We start from the raw sequence: 14,050 nt of genomic DNA on the forward strand, positions 1-14,050 counted from the left end.
GCGGAGCCAGCGCACGGGTCGGGTCACGTGGGGCAGGGGCGTGATGTAACGCTTCGCCTAACAGTGCGCGGCGGGGGGGGCGTCTCGCGCTGCCCCGTGACGAGAAGATGGCGGCGCTGTGGGCGACGGGGGGCCGGGCCGCTGCCGCTCTGCTGAGACCCGGGCCCATGGGGCTGGCGGGCCCCACCGCGGGGTATCACAAGAAGGTCGGGCAGGGGGGGCAGCATTGGGGCGGGACTGGGCGGAGGGAGTGGGGGCAATATTGGGGGGGGAGAAAGGGGGGGAGTGGGGGCAATATTGGGGGGGGAGTGGGGGCAGCATTGAGCGGGACTGGGAGGAAGGGAGTGGGAGCAGCATGGGGAGGGAGGGGGCGGGACTGGGGGAAAGGGAGTGGGAGCAGCATGGGGAGGGAGGGGGCGGGACTGGGGGAAAGGGAGTGGGAGCAGCATGGGGAGGGAGGGGGCGGGACTGGGGGAAAGGGAGTGGGAGCAGCATGGGGAGGGAGGGGGCGGAACTGGGGGAAAGGGAGTGGGAGCAGCAGCGGGAGGGAGGGAGGGAGGGAGGGGAACTGGGGGAGATGGAGTGGGAGCAGCATTGGGTGGGCGGGAGGGGGCAGAACTGGGGGAGAGGGAGTGGGAGCAGCATTGAGCGGGAGGGAGGGAGGGAGCGGAACTGGGGGGAAAGGGAGTGGGAGCAGCCTTGGGCGGGCGGGAGGGAGGGGGCGGAACTGGGGGAAAGGGAGTGGGAGCAGCCTTGGGTGGGCGGGAGGGAGGGGGCGGAACTGGGGGAGAGGGAGTGGGAGCAGCATGGGGCGGGTGGGAGGGAGGGGGTGGAACTGGGGGAGAGGGAGTGGGAGCAGCATGGGGCGGGCGGGGGTGGAACTGGGGGAGAGGGAGTGGGAGCAGCATGGGGGGGGCGGGCGGGAGGGAGGGAGGGAGGGAGGGGGCGGAACTGGGGGAGAGGGAGTGGGAGCAGCATGGGGCTGGGGGAGAGGGAGTGGGAGCAGCCTTGGGCGGGCGGGAGGGAGGGGGCGGAACTGGGGGAAAGGGAGTGGGAGCAGCATGGGGCGGGCGGGAGGGAGGGGGCGGAACTGGGGGAAAGGGAGTGGGAGCAGCATGGGGCGGGCGGGAGGGAGGGGGCGGAACTGGGGGAGAGGGAGTGGGAGCAGCATGGGGTGGGCGGGAGGGAGGGAGGGGGCAGAACTGGGGGAGAGAGAGTGGGAGCAGCATGGGGTGGGCGAGAGGGAGGGAGGGGGCAGAACTGGGGGAGAGGGAGTGGGAGCAGCATGGGGCGGGCGGGAGGGAGGGGGCGGAACTGGGGGAAAGGGAGTGGGAGCAGCATGGGGCGGGCGGGAGGGAGGGGGCGGAACTGGGGGAGAGGGAGTGGGAGCAGCATGGGGCGGGCGGGAGGGAGGGAGGGGGCGGAACTGGGGGAGAGGGAGTGGGAGCAGCATGGGGCGGGCGGGAGGGAGGGAGGGAGGGGGCGGAACTGGGGGAAAGGGAGTGGGAGCAGCATGGGGCGGGCGGGAGGGAGGGGGCGGAACTGGGGGAAAGGGAGTGGGAGCAGCCTTGGGCGGGCGGGAGGGAGGGGGCGGAACTGGGGGAAAGGGAGTGGGAGCAGCATTGAGCGAGCGGGAGGGAGGGAGGGAGGGGGCGGAACTGGGGGAAAGGGAGTGGGAGCAGCCTTGGGCGGGCGGGAGGGAGGGGGCGGAACTGGGGGAAAGGGAGTGGGAGCAGCCTTGGGCGGGCGGGAGGGAGGGGGCGGAACTGGGGGAAAGGGAGTGGGAGCAGCATGGGGCGGGCGGGAGGGAGGGGGCGGAACTGGGGGAGAGGGAGTGGGAGCAGCATGGGGCGGGCGGGAGGGAGGGGGCGGAACTGGGGGAGAGGGAGTGGGAGCAGCATGGGGCGGGCGGGAGGGAGGGGGCGGAACTGGGGGAAAGGGAGTGGGAGCAGCGTGGGGCGGGCGGGAGGGAGGGGGCGGAACTGGGGGAAAGGGAGTGGGAGCAGCCTGGGGCGGGCGGGAGGGAGGGGGCGGAACTGGGGGAAAGGGAGTGGGAGCAGCCTTGGGCGGGCGGGAGGGAGGGGGCGGAACTGGGGGGAAAGGGAGTGGGAGCAGCCTTGGGCGGGCGGGCGGGAGGGAGGGGGCGGAACTGGGGGGAAAGGGAGTGGGAGCAGCCGCGGGCGGGCGGGAGGGAGGGGGCGGAACTGGGGGGAAAGGGAGTGGGAGCAGCCGCGGGCGGGCGGGAGGGAGGGGGCGGAACTGGGGGGAAAGGGAGTGGGAGCAGCCTTGGGCGGGCGGGCGGGAGGGGGCGGAACTGGGGGGAAAGGGAGTGGGAGCAGCCTTGGGCGGGAGGGAGGGAGGGGGCGGAACTGGGGGGAAAGGGAGTGGGAGCAGCCTTGGGTGGGGGGGAGTAAGGGGCTGGGGGTGGGATCCTGGGAGTTGTATGGGGCCCATGGGGGTGGGAGGCAAGAAGAGGGTCTGGCTGTGGGGGGACAAGGGTGCTTACGAACCCCCCCATGCACTGGCTGAGAGCCCCTCTTCTTGAGCCTGGGTCAGCTATGGGGGTTATCAGCTGCATATCTGGTCATGCGCTGGGCTTTGACTGATGCGTCTTTTAAACCACGCGGGCTGTATGAGTACTTTCGCAGCCGGGGACCCTAGACACCATAGTCATTGCAGATAAAATTCCCTTGTAGGTGGTCGATCACTATGAGAATCCTAGAAACGTAGGCTCTCTTGATAAGAGTGCAAAGAACGTTGGCACTGGATTAGTGGGCGCTCCTGCCTGTGGAGATGTGATGAAACTACAGGTGAGCTTTCAAATACATAACAATGTCCTGCTTATTTCTGTGTGGCTAAAAAATAAAATGCTTATTTTGCTATCTAGTGACTTGAAGTTAAGCTGTATATATTTATAGCTCTAGTCACTGAGAGAGAATTCTAGTATAATTAATATTATGAATTGACCACACTGATTATGTTGACAGTCATAAGTTGTTTGCAAGAAAGAATAGCTGATGAGACAAAGTAACATTACAAAATGGAAAGCTATGGAATATGAGCTTGTTAGTCTCAAATGGAAGCCACCTAAACATGACACTTCTGTCAGAGAATTCTTATCTAATGGTATTACAAGTGGTACCTTCTGCTAAAGAGAGGTTTCTGTCTTGTTTATGCATCTGATAGCACTTCGTGAATGCTCATTGTTTCCCCTGTATTGTCGTTTTTCCCCATTGTTGTTTTTGTGGGTTCTTCACACAACATAAGGCTGGGGGGGGGAATTAAAAAAGGAAAATGTTCTGGTAAAACCACAAAGAATAAAAGAAGGGTTCATGGGCAGGTGTCAGACCTGCAGACTGCTTTTAACTCGCCTTTTGCAATTAAGTAGATTTTAAGTGGGTTATGTTATCTGAAGACTACCAGTAATGGCAGGCTTAAACCATTAGTAAAATGACTTCTTATTTCTAGAACTAAAATGTAAATGTTTTACAATATTCCTTGCCTCAGTCATAGGCCCTATCTATCCTGCTTCACTGGACAGAAATGAGAAGGGAATCTTGCCCCTGACTTCTGCATGACTAGGCTCAAATTAAACCATTATCCAGTTGAGTCCTCTTCAATGTTATGAGTACAAGAATGTGATATAAAACAGAACTGACATCATTGAAACTCTTGCAGGTTGAAGTGGATAAAAATGGAAAAATTATTGATGCAAGATTCAAAACATTTGGCTGTGGATCAGCAATTGCCTCAAGCTCATTGGCCACAGAATGGATTAAAGGAAAAACGGTAAAACTGACTTCACACCTATGAAAGAGCATATTACACAGGAGCTGGCAGCAGTCTCTAGAGGTTGCTATTAATGCTACACCATCCATTATCAGAGACCATATGTGGAACAGTAGTCTGAAAAGCATAGTATGGAGTTTCCATTTTACCTAGTGTGAATTTTTTTTCTAGAATGAGGGAGATTAAGTTCCATTTCTGGAAAGGCAGATCTTACTTGAGTAGCTTGGGTACTTGGGTAGCTTACTTGGGTAGCTTCAGAATGGCTATGGCTTACATTTATGTATATTCTCTTCCGCACGAGCACCATGACTTCTTCCAACAAATAAGAAGCTCTTGTGAGATTTAGGTTTCTACCTATCCTTTTCTCATCAGTCTAAAACATCAAGTTGTCAGTCTTATACACATAGTGCCGTACAGATGTAAATGCACAAACTGCCAATATAGGTTCCTTGTAGGGTCACAGCCTAGAACACTGTGTGTGCCTTGACTTCGGTCATCTGCGACTGTTCATTTGAAAACCTTTTCCCTAAATCTGGTATTTTGGGATGGAAGGAGAATGGGAAAGATGTTGACAGGAGTGGTTGTGTCAATTTGTTTATACACCATCTTTTAAAATACTTCTGCACTATCATGGAGTATAACAAAATAATTCTTCCTACATTTCTCTGAACCCCCATCCTGAAGGCTAGTCCTCAAAACACCCCTTTCACAAATCTGTGGAGTATGTACACTACCTCAGATGGTTGGGTGTTTGGTGACAAGCAGTCAATCTTATATTAACAGGTTTATAAATTTCAGGTTGATGAAGCCATGAAGATCAGAAATACTGATATTGCTAAAGAACTCTGCCTTCCTCCAGTTAAACTACACTGTTCTAGTAAGTCACAAGTTAAATACAGGTTGTTTAAACACTGAACTATTCTAAAAATCTGTGTTGTCTGACAAAGCCTGGAAACATGGTACAACTTACTGCAATTTGACTCTAGCTGTTATTATTGAGCTTTCTAGGTATTTGCAGAGGACTTACATGGGTGCATCAGGATGTACATGGTGTTACCTGTCTTTTGAGTCTGCCATAAGTTCTCCCAAGTCAAGTGCCCAGTTCTAATGATCTCTTTTTAAAGGTGACCTGCAAAAGAAACAAATCAGAATTTGGCTGCTTTAGGATGTTCCATGAAGGCCTAGAAGACATTCTGCTTTTATTTTTACATTAGAAACCAGCTCTTTCATCTAGAGGAGTCTCTGGTGACTAGAGAACTAGTGAAGTAACATCAAAGAGCCAAAATTGAAACCTGAGCCTTTAATCAGAGGGAGTCTTGTCTGACCAGTTTTCCTTTCTCCAAAATATTAGTCATGGACTTGAAACATTCAGTACCCCTTCCCCCTCAATGTAAGTGTAAGTTCAGAAACAAATGACTACCAGAGTTGACATTTCTGATGCTGGTATGGCAAAGCAGAAAAGATGGCATAGGCTCTGTTTTTAAAAAAATAAACTCCTTTGTTGGCTCCCTTGAAAGGAACATAACACAGATTAAGGATGTTGAATGAGATACATGTGCAGTTGGTTGGCAAATGGGGGAAAGGGGAGTGTCTGTCTAAAACTTCAGTTAATTCCTCAGAAAATGAAGAGCATTTCCTCAACTAGGGAATAGTGCAAGCAGGAGCCAGGGCAAGCTTCGCTGTAGAAACACTTCTCATGTATCTCAGTTGTGACCTGCAAGAAGATCTAGCCTTCTGTATTGTACTAGTGTCCCTGCTGTATAGTCTTACAGTGTATCTGACACCCCCCCCCCCCCCAAATTCTTTTTAAGAAAGTGGATCATTCCACACACACACACACACACCCACTTACAAACAGGTTTCAAAGTGCTTGTTCTCTCTTTTGCTTTTCAGTGCTAGCTGAAGATGCAATCAAGGCTGCTCTGGCAGATTACAAGTTGAAACAGAATCCTAAGAAAGAAGAGCCAAAGAAGAAAGCAGCCAAAGCCTAAAACTGTGTGAGACTGTAAAGCTTGCTTTCATTCCACTTAAATTTACAGTGCAATTAGTTGAGATGTTAGAGATGAGAACCAGTGCAGTACTAAATGAAGCTGTAAGATACGCACATAAGAGACGCACAACGTTCACTGTTCCACGTGTATTAAGCCACCGTTGTGGTGCTCTAATTACTGGAATTTTGAGCTTAATATGAAGTCATCTCTGCTGAAATAAGTGTACAGGTGAGGGAGACAGAGTTCTGAGTGTGACAGTTGAGTTTTCAGCAATGAAAATCCTGGGATTTCAAAATGCATAAACTAAATGTATAGTTTTACTTAAAGTTTTGTATAGAGATGGGTTATATTGGAAAGTGTTTTGCCTTGATCTAATTATTTAATAACTATGTACCGCATATGCAATAAAACTGATCTGCAATTTCCTGCATAAACAATCTATGACAATTCCTGTTGGGTACAGTTGTGTTGGAAGTCCATTTCATTCTGACTCTTCAGGGCATTCATATGCATCCACCTTGCAGTTCGGTTCCTAGCATTTCAAAACTTGGAACATATCTGTTTAGAGGCTACTTTAAAAACACCTCTGTTTCATCCTATGGCATTTAACAACCGAAAACTAAATTGAAAGAGCAGGTAATGGCCACTAGAAGGCAGTACGTTCATGAGCTGTTAAGAATAGGCAGGCACAATATACTGATTTTCCAGCTCAAGTACCACTTTCACCGTCAGCCTATGCAGTAGTTTAAATAAGGGGTACCAAATGTGACAGAGGTGGATCTTTCAACACTAGGTCACTACCAAGTTTGGGTCCCTCCTATTAATGTGGATTCATGTCTGAGTTTGTGAGACATTCTTGTTTGGGATCATAGGGCTGTTGCTTCTAGCCTATAATGTTTCCTGATCTAAATGTAGGGAATAAAAAGAACTCTCCATATAGTTCCCATTTCCTATCATTAAAGTTCTCAAAGGACTTGATAAAGTCCAATTGAAGCCGACAGATTTCAGAAACAGGGTACTACAACGGACTTCAAGAAAACACTTAACTATCTAGGTTTCAGAGTAGCAGCCATGTTAGTCTGTATCCACAAAAAGAAAAGGAGTACTTGTGGCACCTTAGAGACTAACAAATTTGTTAGTCTCTAAGGTGCCACAAGTACTCCTTTTCTCTTTGTGGATACAGACTATCTAGGACTTTCATAGCTTCTGACTCTCAAGTGGAAAGCTAGCCACCCTGCCCCTTTGCACCTTCCTTCTTGGATGAAAATCTGATGGAGGAAAAGCAGTCTAGTTTGTAAAGGCTTGACTTTGCTATATATACGAGTGTCTCCTGCTAGTATCAGTAGCCACAGTACAATGTCCGTTTGTGTAAAAGTGGCTTGCATGCGGTGAGTTCCTTAATGCTGCCTTTCATACTGGATACAGGAAGGGATCCTACATTAACTATTCGTTTATTACGATGGGACCCAGGACCCCATTTTGCTAGGCTCTGTACAAACTTCAGCTTTGCCCCCGAAGTACTGGATGGACAACAACGGGATATAGTTAGGGGGAAACAAGCAAACAGTGAGACAGTAGTGGTCAACATGATTTGCAGTGGTACCAGTGAGTTGAGCGTTTTTTTTTTTTATGGGCATTATGGCTAAGGAGGGAGTTGAAGAATGAAGTAGTTGTGTGGAGGTTTACAGGGAGTTGTTCCCACACACAAGGGCCAGTATGGAAGAAAGCATGAAGGTGCTTGTTTGGAAAACTTAATAAGTGGGCAATGGGGACAGGAGTTGACATTTTGATAGCAAATGAGAGAGAGTAGCTGGGAGCAGGAGGGGAGCCTATAATAGAGCAAGGGGAGAGCAGTATTCTGAAAGGCTTAGCAATGGGCTGGGAGAATGATCTTATGCAGTGTACAACATATAGCTATATTATACAATCTCTACAAAATGGGAACATCTTTCCTCTTCTAAAACAAACTCACTGGCAAAGATGCACTTTTTGATATGCTTTTAACTTGAATTAGATAGTACTGTTCATCTTGTAGGATACCATAGAGCTTCAGCGTAACTAGTCCAGAAACTTATAGAAGGTGCTGTTTCATCACCTGCAAGTCTTCATTTTCAGAGTGACACCTAATTATAGAATTCCTGCTCACTGGTATTAGAGATCTGCTCAACTAGATCTTGTATTGTTTTAAAACCCCAACTCCTAGAAATCTATTACATATAAAACAACTACATTAATGTTGCAAAGTCCACCAATCAAAAGATAGGAAATGCCAGAGTTAAAGTTGCCTATAGAATCTTAATTCATCCCACATAGGCGTTACAGCCTAATTACATTATCACTCAAGTCCTAGGTAACTCACACTGGACACTCAAAATTAGCAGATACTTTTAACTTTATTCTTTTTGCCTCTGTTCCCGTACTGTAAAATTGGGACAACGCCCCCTCTTACAGAGTGTTGTGACAATAAATTTGTATTTGCAAAGCACTCAACTACTAGAGTGATGAGGCTGTAGGAAAGCCCATAAGAAAGTTGATTCTCTCTTCAGAGCAGGGTGGGAACAGTGAGCAGTAAGTAAAGCATGAGGCCACACCCTGACCAACAAAATATTGAATAGATGCTCATTAAGTGAGTGCCATCCATCCCATGCACTGAATGAGGCAAGGGGCTTGTAGGGGAAAAAAGTCTGTGATCGTGTAGTAAAATGTATCATCATGCATCAGCACAAGGAGGCTGAATTAAAGTTGCAGAGACTCTGCAGCAGCCCACCTGGTTGGGAGCTTGGGAATGGGGACTCCCAGGCTTCTCAGCCTCTGGGTGGTGGGCTGCTGGTTACCTAGGACTCTCCCACCTGGTGGGGAAGTGGGCAGACCAGTTCCCCAGCTGCCTCCCTCTGCAGGCTGCCCTGCACCCTGGGCCGACAGATGGGGCCGTGAAACTGGCCAGCCCAGCCCTGGGCTCTTGGGTTTGCTGGCTGTCTGTTGACATGGTACCTGACGTTTTTCCAGAAATGTCCTTTGGGGTTGTTTGTTAGTTTTTTTAAAAAGTTTCCTTCTCTCAGAAGATGTTGAGTTTCTAACTTTTCATTCAGATTTAGAAATGCAAAATTTTTCACAGGAAGGAAGTTCTGGTTCCCTCCCATCTGAAAAAGGCAAATTAAAAACACATTAATAACTCCTTGTTTGGTGGTGCCTTGTCTCATGAGTTTTGAGTACTGGAAGCTGGCGTTACTCCATCCGCTTTGTAAGCCTGTGTTAGGAGGGGAACAATATGTTTGTCTATAGCAGTGGTTCCCAAACTTTAACAGCCTGCTAACCCCTTTCGCTAAATTGTGAAATCTCATGAACCCCCTCCTAAAATGAATATTTCCAGGGATTTAAGTTTAAATTCACTCCACACTCTGTGGGGCTCCTGCTGCTGGACCCCATTGACCGCTCCCCTCAACTGAGCTCGAGCTGCAGGTCCCGCTGACCGTCTGGGCTCAGGCTGTCCAGCCCCGCTCTCCCTGGGGCTCGGGCTGCCAGCCCCGCGCAGAGCCCCGGGGTTCGGGCGGGCAGCTCCCCCGCTGACGGTGTGGCTCAGGCTGCTAGTCCCAACTCTCCTGCCCCGCTCTCCCTGGGACTTGGGCTGTCTGCCCTGCAGCCAGGTCCCACCTGCTGTCTCCAATGTCCGGGGTCCTCTGGCTATCAGTGAATTTTTTCTGGCAAATCCCAGTTTGGGAACCACTGGTCTGTCGGCAGCGTTACATCAAGAAAAAGGTGGGCTTTAGTATCAAATATTACACATCCCCTCCTTTCCGTAGGAAGGGAGCGGGGCACTGGGCCGTCCCTTCTCCGGTCTAATGCAGAAGAAGGTGCTGGCCCTTTAGTCCTGCAGGGGCTGAGGCTTTTCAAGGGGGAAAACGGGAGAGAAAGCCGCTTAGAGGGAGGGTTGGGGGGAGGACCCTAGGAGGCGAGATCCACCCAACCCACCCCAGCTCCAGCAGGCTGGTGTTGACTAGGTCAGAGCCTGCACCACTGGTCCACATGAGAGAGGCATGTGCAGGATTCCAGCATGTGGGGGCTCCACACCGAGCCCACCCATGGCTCCAGCATGGGAGGGGTGTGGCCTGCCTCTGCTAGCCTGGATATCAGTGATGCTGGAACAATTTTTATAGGGTCCTGAAGGGTGGAAACCATGTATTTGGGTTATTACTGCTTCAAGCCAGGAGGTGCAGCACCACCCTCAGCATCTCTAGTTCCAGCACTTATACTGGCTGTGCCCCTGGCTGGGCTGTGTTAGTGCTGGCAGGGTGTGCATTGGGGTCCCCCCCACCCACACACAGTCGGTTGTCCATCTGCGTGGCACAGCCAGTGCCTGGCCACAGACAGCTCTCCCAGGGCCTGTTTCTTTGAGGGGGCAAGGACCTCCAGAGTCTCTCAAGCTGCAAATGCACCACACACACTATTTATACAGCCTGGCCTCCTGGCTTCCCCCTCTGGCTTCCGCTTGGTGCAGTGGTTTGCAGAGGCGTGGCTGAAGAAAGCTGTAACCAATGGAGTATCATAGCAAACACTGCCACATGGCTTCCCTGAGCCCTTCTGTTGATTCACTTTTCCCGACCTCCCTATGAAATAAGCACATGGGAATTATTTGGCAGGTTTTTGGGGGTGGGTGTGCAGTATTGGCAGCCCCAGCTGTTCAGAAATCGAGCGTCATCCCCAAATTCATAAAATTGGCTCCAAAAAAATCAAATGTTTAAATGTTCTGTTGAGTTTTTCAGCCTGCCTTTTGATTATTTAACTCCCCCTGCCGTCCACCACCCCCACTATGTGTGTGACTGACAATCTGCGTCGTCAACTCTCCCAAATGTACGGGGAACAGGGATTTTGGCCCCTGCTTCGGGAGCTCCTAGTGCTGCCTGACGGCAGAGAGCATCCAGCTTACCCCAAAATTCCAATTAATTTTATGCCTCCTACCCCCACATCTGCCCATCTCAGCAAATAATTCTGCTGCCCTCACACCCCTAATATTTGTTCTTCCCCTGCCTCAGTTCTCCACATCATTCTGCCCTCAGCCCCCATTCTCCCACTCATCACTTCTCCCCCCAACATCAATTCTGCCCCCTAACCCCTTACCCGCCCTTCACCCACATCAGTTCTCACCCCAGTGTCAATTCTGGTCCCCAGCCCCCCACATCAGTTCTCCCAATAGGATTGCCAACCCTCCAGGATTGGCCTGGAGCCTCCCAGAATCAGCATCGATCTCCTGGTGATTGACTAGTGAAAGCAATCCAAGAGATTTTAATAGGAGATTTTAAGAAAATGACATTACGTCATGTGGGGGGGGGGGGAAGAGTCTCCCAGAATAGCTTCAGTCAGAGTTGGCAACCCTATCCCCTACACACACCCAGCCCCCTACATCAATTCAGCCTCCCCGCACCGAGCCCAACAGGTCAATTCGTCTCCTATACATCAATACCATCCCCGCAGGCACCATTTAAATTTGCCCCCATGCCCCACATCTGACTCTCCTCCAGGCCCCAAGGTCAATTCTGCCCCACATCAATTCGCCTCTCCCCCAGATCTGCCATCTGCCTGTCCCTCGAACCCCCAACGTTAGTGCTGCCCTCTCCTCCCAGTCTCCCAAGTGCAACCGGCTCTGGTGAGTGCCCTAAGCCGGCCCAGGGGCAGTACTTTCCTCAGCTCAGTTGAGCAACACCTTAAAGCTGAACGGGGCTGATGTCCAAGGTCTGAATGCAGAGGATCCCAACCTACGCTCTGGGCGGGAAGAACTGTCTTCACCCCACCCACGGGGCAGGCCAGACCCATGAGGATAATCCCCAAATCGGCTCCAATTAATTCTGTGGGTCGCCATCCGTTGGCAGCACAACTGGGCCAATCCCATTTATACCGGCTGGCTGAGGTGCTCCAGCAGATGCGTCCACGGCTCCCCCTTGGCATGGCAGCACACTCAGGGACCGCACTGCAGGAGACTGGAATAGCAACATGCAGGCTTCACCCTCAAACCCGTGTAAGGGAAGCTGGGAGCCAGCATACAGACATTTTCAAGCACCTTCATGCTATCGACTGAGGCTGCCCTGGGGGTAGGGGAAAACTCTGAAGCAGGTTCAGCAAATCCCACATCCCCCTGTTGCATTCACGGTACAGACAGCCCAAAGGTGTTTCCCCTACCATCAATCCCTGCGCGAGTTTCCCTGTGACCTTAGCAAGTCAGTTCGGTGCAGGTTTGGGGACGGGAACGGGCTGGGGACGATGGAGCACTTTCAGGCCCAGTGCCGTAGCTACAGGTCCCCTCACTTCCCCTCCCCAGGACCAGCTGGCCCCTTCCCCCCTTGTATGTGACAACACTCCCCAATGTATCATGGTGATTCTGGCCCCTGTTGCAGGCGCTCTCAGCCCCAACTGACCATGCCCCATTCTGCTCCCAGTTTCCCATCGAGTCTGCCCCTTTCCCTCCACGTCTGCTCTCCTTCCAGCTCTTGGGGCTCTTTATTCCCCTCCCCACCTTCCCAGGCTGGGTGTTGCAGGGAGGCAGGGGAAGGGCCAGAGGAAATGTCCTGTCCGCATTGCTCACAGGTGGGGTAGAGACTGGCAGCAGCTATGATTGGTTGCTCTTTCCGAGGAGGCGGGGACTTGGGAAAAGCAGCCAATCAGAGGAGACTGAATTACCAGCCTGCATCGCATGACTGGCATAGAAATCGCAAGAGCTGACAGCACCGCACCTGTGTTGTATTTTGCAAAGACCGGTTGCAGGTGTGAGATGCGCATGGGCCCTGCAGCGCATGAAATAATTCATTGCTAGCTCCGGTTTCCAATAGAAAAGTCTTTACAGATACTACAGAGCAGGTCACTTCTCAGGGTCTAGTGACAGGATCAGCTGTAAGTCAAAACGTAGTTCCCATTGCAAGCGGATCTGGCACTGCCACCTCGCATGGTTTTATCTCCAGCTATGTAATAATTGGTGTTTTGCTTAAATCCCCAGTTGCTGGAATCATGAGAATCTCAGTTTCATTTTTTTCAAAGTCAAGATTCTAGCCCGCGAGGTTGCAGAGAAGAGCTTTATAATCATGAAGCAAGTGCACCATAAAGGTTTGAAAACCAGAAGGCAATTTAAAAAGCCCAGTTAGTATTGGGTGCTTTTAGGGTGCCTGACTCATGATATTTGAATGGTTGGGGTTTGCAGTATTATAAAACCCTCCTGACAATAATAAAATAATAATAATAAATGTAAATCCCTTCTAAGAAATAAACCCACAAAAGCAAAGAGATTCTGAGCTAAAAGTCTCTGTAGCCTGCAGAACTTGGGCCTAGTGAAGGAAGCATGATACGTGTCTAGAGATCCTGCATTTGTGCATGCTCCCCTTCACTCTCCTGCCCATGCCCTGCAAAGTCCTGGGACAGGCCAAGCCTCCTCTAACTGAGCATACGCAAGCTTTGCCCAGAGGGAGTCACTCACTGCTCCCTGCACCTCCTTCCTTCAGCATTCAACGAGCTGCCTCCACAGTGCTCCTAGCCCGTGGTGACTCGCAGAAGGGACTGGGCTTAGAATCGAACTCGGTTCTGGTCAGGGGCAGGTGTCCCATTACCACGACTCTGCTGTGGTGTCTGTCATATGCAACATTTGCCCCTTATCATTGGAGATTTCTTGTGGGCAGCGTAGCAGTGATGCAGCTAGCCGTGTAGATGTGACGTATTAGCCGTGCTGGGACTTCTTCCTCCTGAGTCTCTGTCCTGACAGTTTCCTAAAGCTCTGGCAGATGGTTTAAAACACCCTGCTGAGAGCTCCTTTACCCACCCTGAAGGGGCCTGTCCTTCCTCTGGTTCAGTTGTTATGTAGGCACAGCATTAGTCTGATCGTGACTCCATAGTTTGGGTTGTGTTCTAAAATGGAGCATAAATGCCTGCTTCTTTCTGACAGCAGGAGGACACTGGTGTGGAATTTCACATAGGGTTAGTTTTTATCCCCTTTGGCGTTTCTGAGGAGTTTTCAGTTTGGTTTCTCTTCATACATTTTTTTAAAAGAAAGTCTTTGAAATTGGTCCCTGGCTCAGATTTTTGCTTTGCAGCCCCACTTTTCATTGTTGACTGCTATCCCTTTGAAAAACTTCCTCTCTCCAAACAAAATTTAGCAGAAAGGTGGATCCTGAGTAGTTTTGTTTGTATGTTTGCACTGTGGGATTTAGGGTCACTTTTAGCCACTATCCATATTATAACCGAAAGCATATGCCCTGTGCATGCAAACCTGATTGTTAGGAACCAGGTATGCATGA

At 50.9% G+C, this 14,050-nt stretch overlaps 1 protein-coding gene across 1 annotated transcript; it reads left to right on the top strand.

Annotated features, from left to right (window-relative positions):
- Positions 1–26: 26 nt before the first annotated feature.
- ISCU (iron-sulfur cluster assembly enzyme) lies at positions 27–6,214 on the top strand. The gene is made up of 5 exons (XM_037878820.2): positions 27–206; positions 2,697–2,810; positions 3,679–3,789; positions 4,588–4,666; positions 5,683–6,214. Exons 1-5 carry the CDS (start codon positions 108–110, stop codon positions 5,778–5,780), a joined length of 501 nt encoding a protein of 166 aa, XP_037734748.1. The 5' UTR covers positions 27–107; the 3' UTR covers positions 5,781–6,214.
- Positions 6,215–14,050: the final 7,836 nt, after the last annotated feature.

The sequence above is a fragment of the Chelonia mydas genome, chromosome 15, assembly GCF_015237465.2.
Source record: "Chelonia mydas isolate rCheMyd1 chromosome 15, rCheMyd1.pri.v2, whole genome shotgun sequence".
Classification (NCBI taxonomy): Eukaryota; Metazoa; Chordata; order Testudines; family Cheloniidae; genus Chelonia; species Chelonia mydas.

What these genes read in the sequence shown, in the direction of transcription:
- ISCU (XM_037878820.2), top strand. Translation starts at nt 108, where the DNA reads ATGGCGGCGCTGTGGGCGACGGGGGGCCGGGCCGCTGCCGCTCTGCTG. An exon ending in GAGATGTGATGAAACTACAG is followed by an intron (nt 2,811 to 3,678) that starts GTGAGCTTTCAA and finishes AAACTCTTGCAG; the next exon opens with GTTGAAGTGGATAAAAATGG. An exon ending in AATGGATTAAAGGAAAAACG is followed by an intron (nt 3,790 to 4,587) that starts GTAAAACTGACT and finishes TATAAATTTCAG; the next exon opens with GTTGATGAAGCCATGAAGAT.